Here is a 23,383-nt window from a genome sequence, read left to right as displayed (position 1 = left end):
GCAACTAACCCACGAGAAACAAGTAAAGCCCAAGACCAAGCAAACCTAGGGATGATCAACCAAACAAGCTTGGCTTTAGGTGATTGAAATCGATTACTAGACAGGAGACCTATCGCGTGTACTCCAAAATAAAAGAAAAAAAACAAGCAATGTCTCCTTAACAATGAAATGGACTTAGAAAACTTGGAGAGAAGCTTTGTGAAAAAGATATTTTTTTTAACTTGGATAATTAGGGTATTTTACATCGTTGACATATACATCAATTACAAAACAATCTAGAATACTAAATCAACCTTATCCTTAAACGACAAATGTGCTTGGTGAGTTATTGGATGAGGATTCCAGAAGCTTGAGATTGTTTCCATGAGAGAAGGGTGTGTGTCTTCTCCGCTCCTCTGTTTCGACCGTTTCTCAATTTTCATCTTGTGTTGTTGTTAGGCTTGGGCCTTGTAATTCTTAGTCTTGGGTTTGGGTTTAGGTAGATTGTCCTCTACACTCTCCTTCAAATTTAGCGTGGGTGTGACAGGTGAAGCAGACACGCGAAGATAAAAAAAAAAAGTCAAGGTAGCGGATTTGTGAAAATATCAGCTAGCTGGAGTGTGGTTGGGATGTGATGAGTTTCAATTAATCCCAGAGCCATGCATTCTCTTATGTAGTAAAAGTCTTTATGGAAGTGTTTAGTTCGATTGTGAAGTGCTGGATTAGCCGATCGATAGGTTGTCACAGAACACTCGAGTAGGCTGATGTTGAAAAATGCCAATGTCACGAAGGAGAGATGAGACCCATGGTTAGTTCTTTAGCTACAATAGACAAAGCTCTGTATTCTGATTTTGTTGATGAGTTGGATACTGTGAATTGCCTTTTTGCATACCAAGAAATTAAAGTTGATCCAAGTAAGATACATAAACCAGTAGTAGAACACTTTGTATCTTTGCAACCCGCATAATCACTATCACAAAAAGCAGAGAGAGCTGGATTCTTGTGTTTTTGTATTGGTAAACCTAAGTTGAGGGTTCCTTTGATATACCTGAGAATCCGTTTGAGGAGAGTGAAATCAGTGTTTGTTGGGGCGTGCATTCTCTAACAAATAAAGTTCACTACATACTGAAGGTCTGGTCTCGTGATTGTTAGGTATTGGAGCTTGCCGGCTAGACTTCTGAAATATGTAGGCTCAACAAACGGTGTGTTATCTAGCTTCTCAATGTGTTTTGGCAGAGGGGTTGGCATGGAGTTGCATTCTGACATGCCTGCTTGATGTAGAAACTGCCCTTCTTGTAAGACTCAAATTGTATTCCAAGAAAGTAACAAGGCTCTTAGCGCTTGTTTCAATCCGTAGAAAGCTTTAGTGAGATGACACACATGGTCTGGTTTTTATGGGTCAACAAAGCCTGATGGTTGATACATAAACATTGGTTCTTGAAGCTAACCATGAAGGAAAACATTCGATACGTCAAGTTGTTTAACAGGCCTAGACGTATCGTTGCTGTTCGAACCACTAGACTGAATATTTCCAAGTAGTCAATCCCTTCTTCTTGCACAAATCATTTGGCTACAAGACGTGCTTTTAGTCTGTACACTCCTTCAATCCTCCCATTATTTAATTGCTTCGTTACCAACTTAATTTTGTCACCCATTTGGTTTATGATCCTATCTCCCCTCGTATCCTTCATAAAGACATCAAAGGTTAAAAAAATTAGGGACATTTTTAAGAATATACTATTTTTTAAAATAAATTTGAAAATTACCTTTAATATTACTATTATTTGAAAGCTACACTTTTTAAAACGAAAATGGACAAAAATACATTTTTATTTATTAAACATTATTTAAATAATCAAATACAAATAATAAAAATATTTTTACGTAATTAATTATTTAATCAAAAATAATGAAGAAAATGTATTATCTGTATTTAAAATAATCAATATCTAAAATTTGAATTTATTCAAAAATAAGTATTTTAAGATTCTATAATTTCTATCTCTTTTTTTTTACTTATTTTATTCAATGTTGATTGAATTCTAAGGTCGATCCTTTGATATATTAATAGTAGACTTATTAAATTTGTATTCTGTAGATTTGTTTATTCATAGTAGAATTATTAAAATCTACCTTGATATATTAATAAGGTTGATATTTGGAACTGTTGACTAAAATTTAACTTTCGTCGACTTATTTTATTTTCTATCGACTTATTTAAAACTATCGACTTATATTTTGTTTGATTGTTTTTTTTGTATAGTCGATTTTTGATACTGTTGACTTATTTGTTTTGTTTGTTGATTTATAACTTTTTCATTGATTTGTTTGGTCTTAGTAGACTTATTTCATTTTACGTTGACTTATAATATGGTTGACCTGTTGAACTGTCGACTTATAGTCTTTTTCTCTCGATTTAATTGTTTCCATTGCTGACTTATATTAAAAGATTGACTTATCTTTATCTCAATTGATTTTTTTTATTATCGAATTTTTTGAACTGTTGAGTTTTTTAGATTTAAATGTTTTTAAAAAACAAATAAGTAAAAAAAAATTGAAACTATTTAACTTATATTCAAATTTTGGTTAAAATAAACAGTATATTGAAATATAATTATAATTTTTAAAGTTTCAATAAAGGAATTTTTTGAAAATTATGTAGTGAATTATATATATATATATTTAAAGTACTTAATTTAAAATAAAATTAAATAAATATTTTACAAAGACAGCTCAAATTTAAATCATTTGAATTATATGGCTGAAATTCGTAATTATTTAATTTATTAGTTTGTAATTATATAATTTAAATATGTGTGTAACTAATTTAAAACAAACTTTTATATATTTAAATTAATACTAATCTAAAATCTTTACTAAACTTAAATCCAGAACAATAAATTCTAGTTAATCTTATTTTTAAATTTAGTTATTTATTAATATTATCCTTTGCAAATTAATTCTTCATTATCTATTTTTTAAAAAAAAAAATTATGAGTACCTTAATATAAAAAAAAATATTTGTTAAAGAAATTCATTTATTTATATATTTTTCGTTTTTAAAATGTTTAATTGTTAATTAAGGGTAAAAAGGTTATTTTGTGCAATAATATAGATACATTTCAAATACTTGAAAAATTTAGTGTATATTTCAAATTTCCTATAAAAATTTAGATACACAATCAAATTATTTCAAAAAATTATCGGAAAATAAAAACAATGGCAGATGGACTTTTGATTCATAGTTCAACTAAATACATGTCACACAAGTAAAATTAATGTATGACTAGAAAATATTAAACATAGTTCAACTTAAGTTACATAATACGTCATGAAATAAAATTCATGATCTTGAAAAAACAAAATTTAGGAAAGAAACTTTCTAGCAATTAAGATTTTTTTTTTTTAAAGGAGAGCAAGATATCATTAAATATATTTTTTGATGTTTAGTTTCTTCTTTAATCTTTGAGAAAACCTTTGTGCCCAACACTTTTGGAGGTAGACTGGAGCATTTTTCTTCAATTTTTACTCATCAAGGTCGGCCGTTATTTCATCAAAAGTGAAACCACGCTAGTCCCGGCAAAACAAGCAAAAAAGAAAGCTAATCAGAATCACTTTACGATGTCAAAATATATCACTTAAGATGTGACTAATAATGAACCAGTTTATGAGCTAGTAAACATATTCAGCCTCAGTGTTGTTGGTTCAACATAAACATGATAATGTCGACCACAAACTAATAAAACATTAATGGGTGTTGTGAAGAACCGTGAAGAAATTTGTGAATGAAGGAGATTACCTTTAGCTCATAATGCGTCATCTTTATAACTTGTTCAAGTTTTAATTCGCCATCTAAAATTCGCCAAGCTAGCACTCGAGATTCCTACAGACAAACAATAAGAATTACACAGTTAACTGAAAAGTGAAATAAATAAATGAAATAAAAGTTAACTTAAAATGATAATCTCAACTAAGTGAGAACACCTCTACACTAATTTCTAATAATCTTCAATATCTCTTGCGATTATATTTGCATATATTATAACACCTAGTTTTAGGAAATGTGGAGGTGCATGTAGAAAAATTTATAAGAATTGATTTGGCCACCTATATCACCAAAATGCACTATCTTTTTGTCAAATGTTTGGAGACAAGTCCACAATTAAGTGTGTTTATGTTGGACTAATTTCAGGATAGATGATCTTTCAGGAAGTGATTGGCAGAATCGTGCGAGTGAAGATAAACACGGAGAAAGATCACATGATGATTTGTAGGATCATTAAACAGGTATGTAAAACATAGAACACTAAAAAAAATGGAGGAGATATTGAATAAAACTAACCTTGAGTTCATCGGTCAGAATCTCCAACTTTTCTTTATACTTTGACATATCTTCTCCAAAAGAATCATACAAAACCTGCTCAAGAGCTCGAACAACCGGAACAACATCATCTGGCCAGTAATAATCAGATTTACCATCATGTTTCTTCTTTTTTGTATGACACTCGTGCTTAACTGCTTTCAAAAGCTCATCTAATGTCTTGTTGCGATCCAAATTACCAGTTAACAATTTAAAATCCTCCAAGATCGACTTACATTTCAGTCTGGTTTTAGGACTTGTTCTCTCAGCTTTTCTGATATACCTTTTCTGGACAGATCCTTTACAACTTGAAGTCTGAGTAGTTTGGTTTTCCTCCCCAATGTCAGGAAGAGCACCAACTCTTAAAACTGTCTCTGCCACAAGATGATCAATTTCTTGCTTTTGATGCACGTCAAAGTCATCATCACTAAGCTTCCTTAGCTTTTTCTTGACAATATCATAAACCTCTTGCACGATGAAGCCAGGATGCTCTTTACGGTTTGGAATTTGCTTATTCTCTGGCACGAAATACACAATACACTTGTGTTCCACAGATTCAGCAAATACCTCATCGCGATGAAAACTGTAGAATATGCTTCTTGTACCTTTGGATTCCCAATTTCCCATAGATTTTGTATCTACATCTTCCGGACGATAAAACCACTGTACCTCAAGCTTCACATATTTTTCTTTGTTTGGTATATAAATATCCTGTCCAACAAACAATTTTATTAAATAACAAGATAAAAACTGAAAAACATATCAGCATATATATATTACTAACCTTTATGATGGCAATATAGGGCTTGCGGTCTGGGTCCTCTGAAACCAATAGCACTGAATCCTCCTATAGGGGAAAGAATATATAATCTAAATGGTAATGCAGTTGAAAACAGTTGAAAAAATTTCACAAACGAAACAAACAAAAAAAATTGTCTCATATAACTCTTTACTAATACACCTATATTTCTAATTTTTAATCAATTTATCTATATTGATTTAGAGAACTAATATCATTAGAAATTATATTAAATAATAATATATTATAAATTCGCTTAAAATATCTTTATATTTCAATTTGCAACCAAATAGAATAATGTTGTAATAAGTCGTCAAAGACTTTAAATTAATAAATCAAAACGCAAAACAAAACTCACCAGCTTATAATCTTTGTCATGAAACTTGAATGCCTTGAAATGATTTTTTTTCTTTTGTCTCTCGCCAGTTATCTTACTCACATCGCCGAGTGGCTGCGCACAGTCCTTAAGTTTCCACTCTAGCTCTGTTTTCTTTTTCTCATGCATTTCCTCGCAATCATTCTTCCGCTTCCCCTGATCCTTTTCCTTGGGCGTCATGTTGAAATTTGAGCTTAACTTTGATTTATAGCCTAAAAATTATTTTTTTCACCCTACAATTGAAGATAACAAGAAAAGAAAAAAAGAGTTGACATCAAAATGATTGTATAGTATATAAGAGATACTATACGAATGGTAGAGTAACTTGAGATATCAACATAACACAATCTTTATAGATATATGATTAATTAGAATAGTAAGAAAATAAATAGAGAAACTAGAGTTCTAATAATCTAAATACCATTATATATCTAAGGTTTTTTTATAATCAAGTATGCAACCTAAACTTGAATGGCCCAGAAAACTTCAAAAGAACCCAATCATACTTTACATACACATTAAACTAATAATAATGTTACAACTTACAACCTGAATTAGACTTCAAACGTATAACAAGCGAATCAATTAATTCAAAAGTAACTTGTAAATACCTTGTTAGTTGGCCACTTTAGCGGGTAATTAATGGGACGAGGCAAGTAATCTCGCACAAGTAAATAAAATTTTAACGAATATTTGGTATTTCATAATGGCTTTTTTTTCAATTATAAAAACTATGTGTACAAAACTAGTTGTTAGTATCTGATATATATATATATATATATATATATATATATATATTAACAAATATATATATATATATATACGTTTCATATCATTGGAAAAAATGAAAAACATAAAAAAAAAAAATGAAAAACATCTTTCATATCTCAGGTATTTCTAAACACTAATAAAAAATCCAACCTCAAATTAATGGCCCAGACAAATAAATAAGGACTCACTCAAACTTCTATCATTCTATGTATATATTAATATATATATATATTATTTTTGGACAAAACTTCTATCTCTTTGTATGATACACTAGTAATAAGGTTATAATTTGAATTAAGAGTTCAAGCTAGCGTAAAACAAGAGTGAACCAAACACTCAAACATAACTCGTCGCTAGCTTGCTACTTTATAACGAGTAACGGGACGAGACAAGTAAGCTTATTTTTAACAAATATGAAATTTAGTTATCCATGTGTGGCGGGTATTTTTAAGTATAACCAAAGTCCAAAACTCTCAAACATAACTCGATCGTCGCTAGTTATACTTATTTTTTTAAGTATTTTGATCCAAAATCAAACTAAATTTCATACTTTTAAGTTGATACATAACTTCAATACGTCATAATTAGAATTTAAATCATAGTTTGTGTTTATGGTTCTAACTACGAATGATACATTTTTACATGTTTTTTACCATTTGAAAACTTTAATTATCTACATGTTGAAATTGTTTGTTTTGAAGAAAAATAAACTTATAAAAATTTATTGTACTATTTTGTTTTTAAGAAAGAAAAAAAGTAAAGAAAAAAATCTCATTTTTGAGAAAAATAAATACAGGGCAAAAAAATCTCCCAAAAAAAAAAAAAAAAAAAAAAAAAAAAAAAAAAAAACCATAATTTTTAATGTTTATTGGACGGCCCATATCTAAATGACTTCGCTCAATTGTTACCGACTAAATTTGTTTTTAAGCCTATATAATTTGTTTCGATTTTGGGTGTGACCATAAAAGAACCATTATAATTTGGACTGGTCTAGTCCATAGTCATTAGACCATTTGACATCCATATAGTGACAAGTATATCCAAAAAAAATTTAATCATTAGGAACATGAAAAACACACTTCATATCACATCAAATAAATGATTAAAAATGGAATCCCCAGAAAAAATCAATCATACTACCCAAAAGATATATTGAAAATCTTCAAATTAGCAAAAACACAAAATTTACCAACAAGAAAATTAGACTAAAACTTTGTACAAAAAAAAAAAAAAGAACAGTTCAATTATTCATATTATTGTACCTGATCCCTTATTCCACCACCAATGCTTGAGTATGTGTTTCGGCTTCGTATTACAAAATCAAACTACTCATATCACAAAAAGAGAGCTTCTCAAGTATATGTTTTTCTTAATGTTTTTGTGTGCCTCTCTTCTTTAAACTGGTTTTATCAATCCTCACTGTGCTTTATTATATATAATACTAGATTTTATATATATATAGAATACTAGATTTTTTCCACAAATGAATACTAGATATCTGTGTTTAATAATTTCACAGATAGAAAAAGAGGTTAAAAAGGAAGAATTTGAAATTAATAAATAATATTTAGAGGAAAGTATAATTAATTCCTAAATAGCAATAAAAGCAAAATAAATTAACAGGAAACATTTAGTGTTATTACAATGTATTTGGATAGGTGAGCTGTACAAAAATAACGTAAAAATTGAGTGGTGAAGAATTAGTTGTGTATGGAGAGTATGGACTAATTCATATTTATGTTATCTTCAGCTTATGTAGACATATTTGTATCAACCATTCATTCAATAAAACAGTTCAGTAAAAAATTATACAAATGAAGTAGTTTTAATTAGCTGTCACCCAAAAAAAAAAGTAGCTTTAGCTTTGAAGAAAAAAAAACAATGTAAGACATGTGTTATATTGCTAGAGTTAATTACGAGATAAACATTTATTTTGAAGATTATTATTCAATTAGGATTTTTTGCCTATAATTATAGATTTAGGCTTTTAAAAAAAATGAAATGACAAAACTACTCTGCTCACAAAAAGCAAATCATGTTTCTCTCTCGCTTCGTCATCTCGTCTCTCTCGCCTCACCCAACATCAGACAAAAAAATTCAGTTCTTGAGCTAATACAGAAAGAAGATCATCTTTTGTAACTTTGCCCACACCAAAAAATCTTTAGAGAATATAGTTTTTTCCCAGCCTTTCTTCTATTCTATTTATATCTCGTTTATACTGCAATTCTCTCTCTCTTTTTTTTTCTCTCTCTCTCTCAGTTTCTTCAATAAGGAGATGACGAATCTTGATTCCCTCCGAAAATATACTTCAAATCAAAAAGTGATGATGAATCAATGATGAGATTCGGTGATAATGATTATTTTTTACGGTGGTGAGATCTCTACATATGAATGACGACTATGATGGTGGTGAATTGTCAATCACAAACATTGTATTTTTCACACTTGGTTTAAATTTGAAGATGAATTGGAGGTTTTGATTTACTTTGTAAACAATAACATCAAAAATTTGAGTTTGTGTAAAAAATTTGAGATAAAAATAGTTCTTAATTGATTCAATCAATGTCTAAAAGTAGACTCCTTGGACTCATTATACACTATCTCCTTAGGGTTTAGATTCTTTTATTCAAAAAAAAAATCAATTGAATTTGTTGGATTTATGAGCGGAGATGATATTGGTGGTAGAGATGTTTATTGAGTTGAGGTGAAGGAGAGGGTGATGACAAAGTTTTGAGAAGAATGAGGAGTTTACTCGTCATTTCACTAAACGAAAAAAACTTAATTCTAGAAAAACGGACAAAAATGCCCAATTTGAAATTTCTGGTGGCACAAAGGCCCAAATAGACAAACGCCCCTATATTGTTAACTTAAAATTAGTCCAATAACACCATAATTTATTTAATAGATAGACTATACACAATTACACATAATTTTTTTTCGGTAAATATTTTTCTATTTAAAAAAGGTAGAGACTGTACGAACGCAAACCTCCTATGCCACAAATAATGACGTAGACTTTTCTTCTTGGGAAGACCATAAGCATAGCACCCTTCCTTAATGTGCAATAGAAATCACTAGCCTAAGCCACTCGTCTTATAGTCACGAGTTGATCCCCTCTAGGTAAGTCACATGGTATAAAATTGGAAACATCAAACCAATATAAAACAATGTAAGTTCTAACAATAGGTAAAATATTTCTTTAGGAGTCGAGCTTAGTAAATTTGTTGAACTTGTAACAAACAAAAGCAGTACAGATGCTCCTTTAATTTTGTTTAAGCTTGATATAACCCAAATTAGGATATGTCATATGAAGGGAGGAAAGACCTCTACACGGTTGTATCATAGACCTATATATTGGTTGTTTCATTCGAAAGTTGAAGAATCCAAGCAACAGTAGACGTTTGGTCCAAGGAGGCAAGGATCATCAATATAAAACAATCGGCTTTAGAAATCAATAAGCAAGATTTACAAGAATGTGAAAAAGATTCAAACAACTCTGGAAAAAAACCAGCCAATATGAGATAAGCTTCATTGTAGACTCTTCGTTCCCAGGATGATTCGGCTCCCCATCCTCCTTATCCAAATCCAACCTAGCCTAGTAAAAGAGATAAAATCCTTCTAATTCTCACTCCCAAGATTGTCGTAGTTACAGCCTCACTATTGAATACTACAATATCCCTCAAACTGAACACTTTACATATATGGCTTTATCATAATAAACTCGTAGTAAAAATTGTAGTAACAGATGTTCTAAGTGAGGATGAGAAGAAGAAACGTTATTATCCTAGCGTTTCAAACATTGGCTCTTTGACAAATTTTATCAGTAGAAAGGTTTACAGATGGTGAATCCATAATTCGAGTTGAGCTTTCTTTGGATCATTTAGTATCTTTTTTTTTTATGAAAAGTTAGTAGCAATAATTAGATTCGCGATAGGTTAAAGATTGTAGAGAACAAGTCTTTAACGTGGCAAAAAGCGTTGGCTATTGATCATCCAAGGGATATAGATCCTATTCCACCAGCTGCGTAGCAACTGGGTCTCAAATGTAATGCTGATGGCTTCTTACTTCTTAGAAAGACAACTATATGTTTAACAGATTCTGTTGGACTTTCAGGATGGTGAGATGGTGTCTCTCAGGGTGCAAAATATTTACCAAAACAATATATATCCGTGCGACTAAAAGTATTCTCAATCGAAAATTAGCAAATATATCTCTATTTTCTTGTTTATGAGTTTAGATAGTAAAAAGATGAGATTCAAGTCCTCGAGAGAAGTTATTGCTCTCTTCACCTTTACTTGCTGCTCTCGTTAACAGGAAGGTAGACTCCTTCTGCTGCCAACCAAACGTTATCCGCCCGCTTCTCCCGAATTCCGCAGACCTGTGTACCCGAAAAACCGAATCAGATATGTTAAAGCTTGTTGAATATCTCTATCTAATCATGAGTTTTAAAGACATTGCCAATAATCTTTGAAGACTAAACCAGAAGAGATCACGGGGTTAGATAAGATATTTAGTTTACCTCTTGCTGACCACCGGCTATACGTTGGTACTTCTTGTCATGGCTATGAAGGTAGCCACTAGTGTCTATGTGTTGAAGACGGACTCTTTGGTCCTGTTTCCATGTCTTCCCGCTTCCTTCGATTATAAGCCTACAAGCAGATGGTTAAGTGCGAGAGTTTCAGCGGTGGATGTGGATTAGACAAAACATTAGTTGAGAATATAAAGTTGCTTTTAGGATTATTACTTCCAGTGATCCCCTGTATCGGAATTTGTATCATCTCCAAAACAGCTAACCTGCACCATGAAAATGGGTTAGCAAGAACGAGAATGCAACCACCAATTGAAATCAGTATAGTCCTTCACAATTGACATCGACACACAACAAGTAAACTTCCTCTTACTACTAGCTCGATTTCCTAGACCTAGCTGTCTCGAGTCTAAATGCTTTAAAAACTCCAGATACTTCTTTTACATCTAAGCTTAGCAAGAAGGAAATTGCAACTACAAATTGAAATCAGTATAGCACTAGCTCTCAATATTGATTTCCTAAATGTAGCTGTGTTTCGAGTCTAAATGTTTTAAAACAACAGATAGTTCTTTTACAACCAAGTTTAGGAGATCAGGGAGTACAAAAACTTTAAACGGAAGACAATACTAACCTCTAAGTTCCCTGAGATTGGGGATACATGCAGGTGACTGTGGAGCCATTTTCTGGTCTTCATGTGCTGCAATCTAATGGTTGCCCCAGTCTTGACAGCATCACCTTGTTTTTCTGTAGTCCCAGGCACTGGTTTAACAATCTGTAAAACAAATAATCCATAACAAGATGATTCATCAAATCAATTACTCCACCATAGCTTCAAACTAAACAGATGGGATTTAAAGTGTGAGATGAACATCATATGCAACAGTTTCTTTGGTTCAGAAAAAAACCATCCAATCCATTGGCTAATCTTTCTAGATGAGAAAGTGACTTCAATACTTTCAAATATACCCATTGCAAGTGAATGTTCTGTTCTAACATCTTTTAGTTGCTTCAATCTAAATTACACATGATACTATAGGAACAGAATCGTCTGCTCACGAGCAACAAAGATACAAAGAAAGAAGCAAATTATACCCAATAGCTGTTGGAATCAACAACGCCAGGAAACCCAGTAACTGATTGCTGACCACTTCCAGATCCATACGGCACATCGTGAGAATGCAGTCTAAATTTAGTCTTCTCGTGCATCAGTTTGATCGCACTTCCATAAGTAATCTATTCACAGCGAAAACATAATTTTATGAGTACGATCAAACACGATTGGAATTTAAAGCCAAAATCAACAAATGCAGTTACCACAATCGAAACAGATTAGGGATCTAAAACACACACACCTCAACACCTTCTTTACCAGAAGCAGCGGCAGAAGCAGACGTGTAACCAGAATCAGGATCGAGACTTAGGTAAAGGAAGATAGCGAGGCAGAAGAATCCTAAAGCCATGAAAAATAGCAAACCGATAAACCAGTTCTGCTGCCAAAACGGATACTCAGGAGGACTACTCGGTTTCCTCGTCGGAGGAGCTCGAACAGCCGAAGCTGCTGCTGATGGCGAAGGAAGAGATGAAGAAGATGATGATAATGGCTTTCTTCTCGAGAGAGCTTGTTGTTGCCCTGACGTCGACGCCACCGTGAAGGATCAGATTGAGATCTCGCCGGAGACAAAAAAATCTGTGTAATTTTCTCGTCGTCGTGGCTTATGAGAGGGTCGTCGTCGTCTTCGTCTAATAGTAACTTCTCTATTTTTTTTGGTTGACACGGAGGTGTACGTTTAGATGGCGAATGACAATTTAACACGTGTCGTTTTGATGAGATGGCGTGTTATGAATGGTGGCATCATGTTGCAAAAGAGGCAAACTAGTTTTATGTGTTTTTTTTTTTTCCCTTTTTCTTTCTGAATCCTCAATTTAGCCAATCCTATGAATTTGATGGGTGTATTCAATTACTTTATTTGAAGATATCAACCTAAATAGATGATTCTTGTCATTTAACATTTCATTCATCAAATTCATAGGATCAAAGAATTAGAAATATAAATTAGGTAACAACCCGCATTATATGTGTGATAAATCTATGCAGATAAAATTAGTGTTATAAGTAAAACTATTATCGAAGATCTAAAATTTGTTTGTGTAAAAACCAAATATATAACCTGTGAGATTATGTTTAGATCAAACTATTATGTATCAACTAAATATATAATCCGTTTTTAATTCAATCTATGCAAGATTTTTTTTTTTGTGTAAAAATATGATTCACCCGTGAAATATTATACCAATTACATTAAATAAGTCAATTACCTATAAATGATTATTGTGATAATTTTATTTTGGAAATTTTAAATATGTGAATAGAAATCAGTTTTTTTTAATAGCTGAATAAATTCTGGTTTTGAAAATATTTTAGATCTAATAATGTTATTGATTTTTTAATTAATTGAAAAAAAAAATCCTTAATCATTCAATAGCAATTATGGGTAAATATCCATAAAATTGAGAGCAATAAATTCATTGGTGTCTCGAGCTCTCCAGCGACGACACATCAGCATTTTTTTTGAGAATACTTCTCTATTAATATATAGGAGATTAAGTAAGGTATGTTTTATATATTCTTTTAAAAATGTTTTCTCTTATGTATTAAAAGGTATGTAAGTTATTAATATATAAAAACTAGTAAACTAATGTATAAGTTATATGTTTCAGATGAAAATTATATGTTCGTTGTTCATGCAACGTCCGTAAATTGGGTTATCGGTTTGGGTATCGATCAACATCATGGAGGATGTCGGTCGACACCAATGATCAGTTAGTGTTTGGGTTATTTTAAATTTTTTTGGCTTGGCATGGTTTAATGGGATAAGTTCTAGGATTCATATTTAAGATTGAAGTCGACGCCTTATGTGACACCCCGGTTTCAGAGACTTGCGGAGATGTTTAAAAGAATTGATTTGGCCACCTATGCCACAAAAGTGCACTTATCTTTTCGGTCAAGGGTCCTGAGAGAACTCCAGAGTTAAGCGTGCTTGAGCTGGAGTAGTCTTAAGATGGGTGACCTTCCATGAAGTGACTGTCGGAACTGTGCGAGTAAGGACAAAACACAGGGAAAGATCATGTGGTGATTTGTAGGGACGATAACAAGTCTTTAAAATCTCTCGAACATAGCAAACCGACTGTCGGATATGGATGGACTCACGAGCCTAGTGAGAGGACGTGAGGCCCATTAAGGAAGGTGGACCCATGTACAAGGATTTGACATAGGGCCCACTAAGAGGTGGCGGTCGGGGCATTACACCATAGAGCCTTAGTTGGCCCAACCACCACCATAAGTGGGCCCATATCCATTTATGGCTCATGGGCCCATCTGTCTTAGTAGACCCCATGTCCATTATCGGCCCGTGGGCTCATCCTTATATGACGGTGGGTTTGCTATATCTGAGATGTTTAAATGAGTTGTTTACTGATTCTACGAATCACCATATGATCTTTCCGTGTGTTTTATCCTCACTCTCACGGTTCCAAAAATCATTTCTCTGAAGGTCATCCATATTGAAACTACTCCAGCATAAGCACGCTTAACTGCGGAGTTCTCTTAGGATATTTGACCGAAAAGATAAGTGTACTTTGGTTATTCAGGTGGTCAAATCAAATCTTTTAAACTTCTCCTCATGTCCCTTAAATCAAGATGTTACAAGAACAGAACTGGCTCTTAGGGAAAGGTGGTGAAGCAACAGCTTGTGGCCCATATTTTTATAAACAAAAATCGGCCCATTTTTTACAATTTTTTTTCATAATGAACTAGTAAATTCAATGAGATTTTTTAGGACATTGGCTAAAAAGATTAAGATGTTTATGAAGCTAAGTGAAAAGAGCATATCAATGATCGGAGCAAACTGTTGTAGGAGAAGTTAAGCATCGACTTATTTGGAAATTAATTGCAAGTCAAGTGTATGTTTGTATTTTCATTATTTCCCGCTTTAATAATGTTTGTTTTGTCGCTTTCTGCTTTAATAATGTATGTTTGTCTTTAATAATGTTGTTTGTCGCTTTCTGCTTTATTAATGTGTATTTGACTTTAATAATATTTGTTTGTTGTTTTCTGCTTTAATTATGTCAATGTTTTTGACCAAAAAAAAAAAAAAAAATTATGTCTATGTAATCCATGATTTTTGGAGAGAGAATCCAATTCTTATCTAATCCATTTGATTTCAACCACTCAATTTTTTTTAAGCCTCCAACCACTTGATATGTTGGTTCCATTATTTTATAAATGGGGACTCATTTTTCCATTAATGTACCAATATCACAACTCTCATCTTACTAAATAAATTTTCATGATCCATCAGAATTTCTTTTTGATATCAAAGCTGACAAAAGACAGTATGAAATTGAAGAGAGGTATATCATCAACCGGTTTAGGGAGCGTCGAAACAAAACAGAGGAAGACTATCCACCTACCGTAAAAGGGAACATTGTCTCTTGAACTAGTGAAAGAGCCCACGATAATGATGCTAGTGATTCCAACTCTACAGGAACTAATGCTCATTCAATGGGGAGGGATGTGGCTACAAAAAATGCAAAAAAGAAAGGTAAAGGTGCATTATTGGAAGTGGTCAACAAAGAGTGGAATGAAGTTAAACAGTTGAAGGAGCAAGAGTTAGAAGGATTAGACAAAATAGCCATGAGGCAAGAAGAGGCAAACTAATTGATGAAAAATAGGATTATGACTAGCAATATGAAGATGTTTACGAAGCTAAGTGAAAAAGAGCATCTAGATGATCATAGCAAATTCTTATTGCAGAAGTTGAACCACAACTTATTTGGAAATTAATTGTAAGTCAAATATGTTTTTATTTTCATTTATTCGTTTCAATAATGTTTGGTTGTCACTTTATGTTTTAATAATGTGTGTCTTTAATAATGTTTTTTGTGCTTTCTGCTATAATATGTCAATGTAATCCATGACTTTCATACTTAAATGGGAGAATCCAATCTTTTCAGTTTCAACTCAATTTCAATCTAAACCTTCAACCACTTAATATATTTGTTCTATTATCTTATAAACGAAGATTCATTCTTCCGTTGTACCAATAAATCTAAACATTATCATATAAGCACTACTTGATCTCGATATACGATAAATCTATCACACCAATACATATCATACATTGGATATGTAAGTTACGTAGTAAGACTGTAACATTAATTCATTATAAAATAGCATAATATTTTTTTTGTGTATGGGTATTTTATGAGTTTTTTAAAATTTATTTGTGTATAGCATAAAATAGACATTAACCAAAATGTTGAATGGCAAACACTTAGAAGTATCAATTGACAACATTGTTCAGGATATAAAGAGTTGGTCATCAAAATTTAGGGCTGCAAATTTTGTTTTTACTCCAAGAAATTGTAACAACTCTGCTAATAATTTAGCAAAATTTGGTTGTAATTTTGATGTTTTTTTACTCAGTGTTTTTCACCCCCTGATTAGCTTTCAAATCAGTTGTATAACGATTATTATCATTCATTAATATAATTCATTTTTGCTAAAAAAAAAAAAAAGAATTTTTCTGATTTTTTTTTTCTTTTTGAATTAGTGAAATTTTATGAATATATATTTATTATTTTTATTTGGTTTGTGCACCCAAATTTTTGTTTTCTTTTTGATTGAAAATTACAGTATTAAATTGTAGCACGTAGGCAATTCTTACCAACATTGCTACGACGAAACGGCAAGCAGTGTAATTTAGAGAACCGTGAAGCGACCGTCGACACTCTCTCTATTCGCCGCTAATATCTTCGCCGATTTCCTTAGGTCTCTTGATTTCTGGTGAGTTTCCCCTTCCCACTATCATCTCACACAACATTGCTTGTGTCGTTCAATATCCCTTGTAACCCAAACCTGCACAAGCGATTTACTATTTCATGTAAAGTTGGAATTTTTCTGGACTAGTCTGTCATAAAGTTCAATGCTTTTTTTAGTTTTGAAATCTGCCCAGAACTGCGGCTAAACTCCAATTTACATATGTTTCTTGAAAGGATTTTAAAAAGGAATGGGATCGGATTGTTTGACACCAGAATGGGCTTCTCAGCCTTGTCTCATTGGGATTGACGAAGCCGGAAGGGGTCCTGTTCTAGGTTAGTTTCTATCTTCTCTTATCTATCTATCTTGTTAAACTTTGTAGTGAGTGAGAGAAGAATAATCTGATTAATTTGTGTTGACGAAATAGGTCCCATGGTGTATGGATGTATGTATTGTCCTGTTTCCTACCAGTCTTCTCTCGCTTCTCTCCATTTTGCAGGTGAAAATAACACTCACATTGTATTCCTTTGTGTTGAAGAATTGAGATGTGCTTTTTTGGGTTTATGATGCAATTAGTAGATTCTTCTTCTGCTAGTGGAACGTTTTGGAATTCTTAAAAGCAACCAGTTGTTAGTATTAGCATATATTACTGCGACGTTCCAATTTGGGAGGGTGTCATAAAGCATGAGACTTTTGCTCACATTTATAAATGTTCTTTGCTGTTATGCCTTTGTGTTGAATAATTGAGATGTATGTTTTGAGGTTTGAGATTGCATGGAGTAGGTTCTTCTTCTGCTATTGGATTACATTTGTGTTTCTATATTGTTTAACCCTTCAGTTGTTAGTGTAATCTTATGGTTCTGCGACGAGATCTTAAGTAAAAAAGCATGACACTTTTGATCACATTTATAATCTCTTGGCACTTTTTGTTTCCCTTAAGGTTTTTGCTGCACAATGCTTGTATATTTTGAGTATAACCATGTGCTGTGACGTTCCAATTTGGGAGGGGATAAGTAAAGCATGAAACTTTTCATCACATTTACAGTCTCTTGCCTCGTTTTGTTCTCCTCAAGCCTTTGGCCGATATGCTTGCAGATTCAAAGACTCTAAAAGAGGAGAAAAGAGAAGAATTGTATGAAAACTTAAAGCTTGACAATTCTCTTGGATGGGCTGTTGATGTCATTGATCCCAGGGAACTCTCAGCTAAGATGCTCGCAAAGTTAGTACTAGTTTAATGTTTTTGAAGCTAATAGATTGAGAGGCTCATATGGTTCTTATATCTTATAGCTTTGGTTTGTTTTTCTACAGAAATAAGACTAATTTAAACGAGATTTCACATAACTCTGCGATGGGGCTTATCAAAAGGGTACTGGACATGGGGTTTTTTCTAACAGAGGTGATTGGTGATTAGCTTTTGATGGAAACAGATGCATCATCTTTTGAGTGATCAAGTTATTTACCATATATGCATATCCTCAAGCTTTATAACCCTTGACTACCTTTGCAGGCATATCTGGATACTGTGGGAGATCCCGAGAAATACAGAATAAAATTGTCGGAGAGGTTTGCTTCAATCAAGTTTGTCGTTTCAAAGAAAGCTGACAGTCTATTCCCTATTGTTAGTGGGGCAAGTATTGTGGCTAAGGTGATATGTTATGGCTTCTCGCTAGTCAATATCTATCTCTCGAAGCTTTCCACTTGCTAAACGTCACTAAATTTCTACTACTTACTCAGGTGACAAGAGACAGAGCGTTGAGAGAATGGTTGGTAGAGGAAATCGGAGAAGATATAAACAGAAACTTTGGTTCTGGATATCCTGGAGGTACAATTCTTTCCTCAAATCATTTATGTTTTAAGCAATACTTACACTCTGATATGTTTGTAATGCAATTCAGATCCTGAGACAAAGGCATGGTTAGTGCAACACAAACATTCTGTGTTTGGATTCCCATCGCTGGTCCGCTTCAGTTGGGGAACTTGCACCGCACTTTTGAAGGGAGAGGTTGAAGTTGCATGGTTAGTTTTTTTTTTTGTCTGTTTGTTTCTATGTTCTATTAGCTATGATCAAGCATTTGGAGATCTGTTAAAACACTTCATTTATCTCAATCTGTTGTAAGAATCTGAATGTAATGTTTTGTGCACTTGAGCAGGGAAGCAGATGAAACTGAAGAGAGTGGTAATGGAAGTAACAGCAAACGACAAGCGAAACTAAGCAGTTTTGGGTTCAAAACATGCGAGAGTAGGAGCGAAGAAATCGAGTCAAGTGGAAAAGGGCGCTGCAAATTTTTCCAAACTCGCAAAATCCAACAACTCACTCAGTTTTAATCCCAGTACAAGTCTGAATCAGCTTCCAGAAGATATCTTAGCTTATTTTTTGTCTCTAGTGTGTCTTAGTTTCATTCACTTGGTGATTGTTGTTTCGTTATTTTTCTTAGCTTTTTGTCCATTTTCTGAACCTCTGTAATTGTTTGTAGGGGTAATAGGGGAATCGTCAAGCCGATTAATACTCTGGCATGTTTTACTAATCAGCTAGCTGGACTGCCTCCTCATGTGTAATTGCTTTTTTTTTAATGAAAACCAGTTGGTTGCGGGATAACCAAATTGACCAGATGCTCCAAGGAGACAGCGGACCATCCAAGAACTCTCTACTCCTCCCCCTTACAATCCAATTTACAATTCATACCAACCTACAATGAAAAAGGCTAAGAAAAGCCCATCTGTTATAAGGCCCAGGTTTGAATTTCGTCTTCCCTTGCTAAGTCCAATTTGAAAACTGATTTCCTCGTTCACTGTAGGTAGAAAATTCCTTTATAGAACAGTAGAGATAGTTTTAGATTGGATACGGCATTATTTTTCTCAAAACTTGGTGGATAAATTTTTCGATTATTTCTCGTTGCAAGATTAATCCTGAAGCAACCCAGCACTTTGTGATAATGCATCCCAATTCTTTCAAATATTGTTAGGGCATCTCCGATTCATTTCTTCATTTTTAATTCTATTTTGCAATTTTGCAGTAATTCTATTTTGGAGATGGTTTTACCCCGACCTATTTTTCCATATTTAACTCCAAAAGAGAATATTCTAAAAATATTCATCTTATATCTTATTATTAATTTATATAATGATTTTTTATTTATTAAAATTACAAACTTGACCCAATTATTTTTTTTAGCAAAAAAAAAAAATAGCATGTTATTTATATTTAAAATTTATTATTGAATAACATTACATTACACAACATTCATTAATTATTAGTGTTTGTTGTATTAAGTTATTTTTAATCTTTAGTTTAAGTCATATTATGTATTTTAAATTTTATTGGTAGTTGTTTGGACAAAAATAAACGATTTATTTAAAGACTACGGAAACAAGAAACATATGTTGAATAGTTGTTTTTATTGATCAAAGTTTCGAGCTCAAATACAAGAATTCAAGACAGCGATCAATGTATAAACCCTAGCTGCGTTCTAGAGTTGAGTCGTGTGTCTTGTGTTTTAGGTCTCTTGCTTTTTTTCTTCCTCCGTCTCTCATGGAGGCCGCTCTCTTTATATAGAGACTCATTTGCCCTAATCCCTTAGGATTTGTCTTAGGCTTGCCGACTCTATCTATGATAGGGTCGGTCACGTGACTCTTAGCCCATTAGTAAAGTCGGTCGTTAGACTCTTGGTCCCTTAACAGATCTAGTCGCGTGACTTTCGGTCCATTGATGAAGTTAGTCGCGAGATTCTCGGTCTCGTGACAGAGTTAGTCACGAGATTCTTGGTCGCTTGACAGAGTCAGTCACGAGATTCTCGGTTCCTTGAACTAATCAGGAAGATTTTCCTTTTATAAGATAAACTCTTATTTACGCTGAATTTATCCAGCAAAATATGCGTTGACTAAATAAATTATATTTATTTATTTATGATGATAAAATTATGTCCAACAGTAGTAATGCTATTTTGTACTTTTGTTTGTATTGTCTATTTTCTATGTAATATATGTTAAATATAGAATTTAAAAATTATTATATATAAGTTTAAGTATAAAATAATAATAATTAACTATATTTGGATATAAATTATAAATCTATATAAATTTAAGGGATTGATTTGCAAATAAAAAAATTCAACTCCAAAATGGAGAAATAAATTAAAAGTCTCAAAATATAGAGACAAATATAGATATTTCCATTTTGCAGATGGAAATAGAGTGGGGTTGGAGAAGGTTTTTTCTAAAATGGAGTTTGCAGATAGAAATGGAGATGAGTTGGAGATGATTTTAAAGAAGAACGACATTATGATCTTGTCTCCAAAGAGCAACGATTACCGAAACTCCTTCAATCTCTCATCCCTGCTCCATCTGAATACCGAGTGTACTCAAACATGCCCCAACTTTTCAGCGTCATATGAATCATCTTTGATCGTGACTATTTCAAAACCCCTTGACTTGATTGTGAAAGTGTTTATGACACACCATGACGTTGCTTGTAGCTTGTAGCTTGTTTGTTGCGATCTCCAATTCTCTTTGGCTTATCCAACTGATTATAATATATGCCTTTTGAAGTTAACTGTAATCTTTTATGCTTGAAAACTTTGTAAACTTTACCCTTGAGGAGTTTGATTGAATGATGAAATACAAGTCTTGTTTGACAAAAAAAAAATAATAATAATTATTCAATCGTTACCCATTTAATGCACGGTTTCATCATATCCAGTTAATCGTACTACAGTAATTTTGTTTGATCTCTGTTTTTAATTTAAAAAGTCCATTGGCCACTATGAAAAGTCTGAGAAAACAAGGAAAGGTGTCTTGTAAAAGTGACAGATCCAACGGTAGGGAATGAATGTCTCAAATCAACGGTCAGACTGTTTCATGCGACTCTGGTTTATTGTGACACCACGTCACTTTAATATGCCTCCATCCAATGCATGCCAACAATTTTTTCTTATTCTCTTTTTTTCGATAAAGCTTCACTACTTTATCTTTGTTTTCTTTGGTATTCTTTTGGTGTATTCGAGACATATTCCATTGAATCTATTCGTTACCTATTCGGCTATTCCTTTTATAGTTTTCTTTAACATTTTTTTACTTATATTTTTTTGACTCAACATCAATTTTTTATTAACCTAATTGTTACAACCAAATCAAAGGCACATTACATTCACCTCTATACACTTGGATCAAAACAAATACAATGATTGATCAAGTACAATCCTGGAACACTAGCAGATCCAACGCTACCTAATCGAAAACCATTGCATTTTTTAACCACAATGAGATAGATAACACACCACGATTCGAAGTGAAATCATCTCTTAAATCACCTAAATTGACCTAATGACACAAAAACAAATACTTACACAGAGAAGACCTAACCAATACTGAAAACAGATCAAATCCCAACTAAAAGATCCTCATGATCGACGTGTAGAGCTTGTCTCAATAGCTTCAACACCAAGAGATGCATCATCAGAAAAGCTTGGTCTCTCCGGCTTTCACTGTTGGGATCTTAAACCTAAAACGGACAATACATCCGACTGACCCAACTAAGAGTCATGAAACTATAATAACCGGCGAAAATAATGGTTCTTCGAACTAACTATACAATAACCAGAATACTAATCATCTAAAGATTTGAAATTGAAGCCCAAATTAGCATATCATCACTTCACAGTGCAAGTTGAAAGTGACAACATCACTTCTGTCAAGTTATCAGACATACACCACACCTTGGTCGGACTGAAAAAAAAACAAAACACCACACATTTTTTTACTTATATATATTTGATCTAGATTGAGTCGATAGAAGTTTATGCGACCACGATTGCAAAATGTGTAACTAAAAATTTCAATATTCTGCAAAGATAATATTCGATGTTCTATATGTCTTTAGTTCACCTAGATTATAAATATATTTAGTAATTGAGAAGCAAATGCTTAATTTGCATGCAATTATAGAGACAAGATGTTGGCATGCATGTTGCCAACGTTTGGAAGAAGATGCTGTAGCCGCAATCATTCTCCTTGGCATAATAACTAAGTTTAGATTATGTAAAAATTAATCCAAAATAATATGAAAACATTGAACTTTTTTAATATAGATAATTATATGTAATTCCTCTCTTTTATAAAGAATTTCATTCTAGATATTTTTTCTTCTTTACAATTCCAATATATTAACTTTTTTAATTTATCCTCAACCCAAAGTTCATTTGATTGAATTTAAACCATTAATCACTTATTAAATAAGGGCAAACATGTATAGTTATATTTTTTTCTTAATTTGTGTTAATTGTATCAAAATAACACTTTTTGAAAAACAGAGGGAGTATTTCATTGTTGCATTTTTTTGAAAGATATAGTATATATGGCTGAATATATATTAGTTTTGGCCAACTAAATGTTAATTAAAATTTTAAAAATAAAAACCGATACAATGTAATATCTTGCGATGGTTATAGATCAATCATACAATATCAAAGCAAAAGAAAATATTTCTTTTACTTCAAATTGTTTTCTTTACTTTGTGAAGAAAACAAGTATAAAGGTCGATAACTAATATAAATTTTTATTGCTACAAAGAAAGAATCAATTTAGTGGCAGAAAATGAAAAACCAGTTGAAGGAAAAATGGTAATTATTGGATTTCTAATTAGGTAAATAGCAATGGAATAAAGTGATCAGTATTTTGTTAGATATAAATTTTTTAATTTTAACCAGGGACGATGAATGGTGTTTTTCATAATAGATAGCATATTCTTATGTGGTGGA

The 23,383-nt window shown here is 32.5% G+C and overlaps 3 protein-coding genes across 7 annotated transcripts; 1 reads left to right on the top strand and 2 right to left on the bottom strand.

The window, feature by feature from the left end:
* Positions 1-3,166: 3,166 nt before the first annotated feature.
* Positions 3,167-7,713, bottom strand: LOC104753986 (ASI1-immunoprecipitated protein 3-like). 3 transcript variants are annotated; one of them, XM_087493475.1, is made up of 6 exons: positions 7,548-7,713; positions 5,497-5,726; positions 5,124-5,186; positions 4,322-5,050; positions 3,779-3,862; positions 3,167-3,549 (listed from the first exon to the last, which is right to left on the bottom strand). In XM_087493475.1, exons 2-6 carry the CDS (start codon positions 5,692-5,694, stop codon positions 3,505-3,507), a joined length of 1,119 nt encoding a protein of 372 aa, XP_087349601.1. In that variant the 5' UTR covers positions 5,695-5,726; positions 7,548-7,713; the 3' UTR covers positions 3,167-3,504. The 3 variants fall into 3 exon arrangements, with proteins under 3 accessions (XP_087349601.1, XP_087349600.1, XP_087349602.1); XM_087493474.1 differs by having other exon boundaries at positions 5,497-5,747; positions 7,548-7,689; XM_087493476.1 differs by lacking the exon at positions 7,548-7,713 and adding an exon at positions 6,126-6,175 and having other exon boundaries at positions 5,497-5,747.
* Positions 7,714-10,432: 2,719 nt separating this feature from the next.
* Positions 10,433-13,228, bottom strand: LOC104752146 (stromal cell-derived factor 2-like protein). The gene is made up of 7 exons (XM_010474212.3): positions 13,130-13,228; positions 12,166-12,794; positions 11,906-12,046; positions 11,445-11,585; positions 11,030-11,079; positions 10,805-10,934; positions 10,433-10,663 (listed from the first exon to the last, which is right to left on the bottom strand). Exons 2-7 carry the CDS (start codon positions 12,271-12,273, stop codon positions 10,577-10,579), a joined length of 657 nt encoding a protein of 218 aa, XP_010472514.1. The 5' UTR covers positions 12,274-12,794; positions 13,130-13,228; the 3' UTR covers positions 10,433-10,576.
* Positions 13,229-15,121: 1,893 nt separating this feature from the next.
* LOC104752145 (ribonuclease H2 subunit A-like) lies at positions 15,122-19,227 on the top strand. 3 transcript variants are annotated; one of them, XM_087490235.1, is made up of 10 exons: positions 15,122-15,658; positions 16,522-16,658; positions 16,868-16,966; positions 17,059-17,130; positions 17,727-17,850; positions 17,940-18,027; positions 18,139-18,276; positions 18,366-18,453; positions 18,527-18,647; positions 18,782-19,227. In XM_087490235.1, exons 3-10 carry the CDS (start codon positions 16,882-16,884, stop codon positions 18,954-18,956), a joined length of 891 nt encoding a protein of 296 aa, XP_087346361.1. In that variant the 5' UTR covers positions 15,122-15,658; positions 16,522-16,658; positions 16,868-16,881; the 3' UTR covers positions 18,957-19,227. The 3 variants fall into 3 exon arrangements, with proteins under 3 accessions (XP_087346361.1, XP_087346362.1, XP_087346363.1); XM_087490236.1 differs by lacking the exon at positions 15,122-15,658 and having other exon boundaries at positions 18,782-18,967; positions 19,106-19,227; XM_087490237.1 differs by lacking the exons at positions 15,122-15,658; positions 18,527-18,647; positions 18,782-19,227 and having other exon boundaries at positions 17,940-18,025.
* Positions 19,228-23,383: the final 4,156 nt, after the last annotated feature.

The sequence above is a fragment of the Camelina sativa genome, chromosome 16 (assembly GCF_030686135.1).
Source record: "Camelina sativa cultivar CO46 ecotype springtype chromosome 16, ASM3068613v1".
NCBI classification, from domain to species: Eukaryota; Viridiplantae; Streptophyta; class Magnoliopsida; order Brassicales; family Brassicaceae; genus Camelina; species Camelina sativa.
Note: the sequence above shows the minus strand (reverse complement) of the source record. Positions and strands in the feature narration are given on the sequence as shown.

Excerpts from the sequence above, each read along its gene's own strand:
- LOC104753986 (XM_087493475.1), bottom strand. The coding sequence starts at position 5,694 with ATGACGCCCAAGGAAAAGGATCAGGGGAAGCGGAAGAATGATTGCGAG. Across the intron at positions 5,051-5,123 it reads CCTATATTGCCATCATAAAG|GATATTTATATACCAAACAA; the intron begins GTTAGTAATATA and ends TTTGTTGGACAG. Across the intron at positions 3,550-3,778 it reads TGACGCATTATGAGCTAAAG|CGTGGTTTCACTTTTGATGA; the intron begins GTAATCTCCTTC and ends TGCCGGGACTAG.
- LOC104752146 (XM_010474212.3), bottom strand. The coding sequence starts at position 12,273 with ATGGCTTTAGGATTCTTCTGCCTCGCTATCTTCCTTTACCTAAGTCTC. Across the intron at positions 11,586-11,905 it reads TTGATTCCAACAGCTATTGG|ATTGTTAAACCAGTGCCTGG; the intron begins GTATAATTTGCT and ends TTTGTTTTACAG. Across the intron at positions 11,080-11,444 it reads CAATCTCAGGGAACTTAGAG|GTTAGCTGTTTTGGAGATGA; the intron begins GTTAGTATTGTC and ends TTCATGGTGCAG.
- LOC104752145 (XM_087490235.1), top strand. The coding sequence starts at position 16,882 with ATGGGATCGGATTGTTTGACACCAGAATGGGCTTCTCAGCCTTGTCTC. Across the intron at positions 17,851-17,939 it reads TCAGCTAAGATGCTCGCAAA|AAATAAGACTAATTTAAACG; the intron begins GTTAGTACTAGT and ends GTTTTTCTACAG. Across the intron at positions 18,028-18,138 it reads TGGGGTTTTTTCTAACAGAG|GCATATCTGGATACTGTGGG; the intron begins GTGATTGGTGAT and ends CTACCTTTGCAG.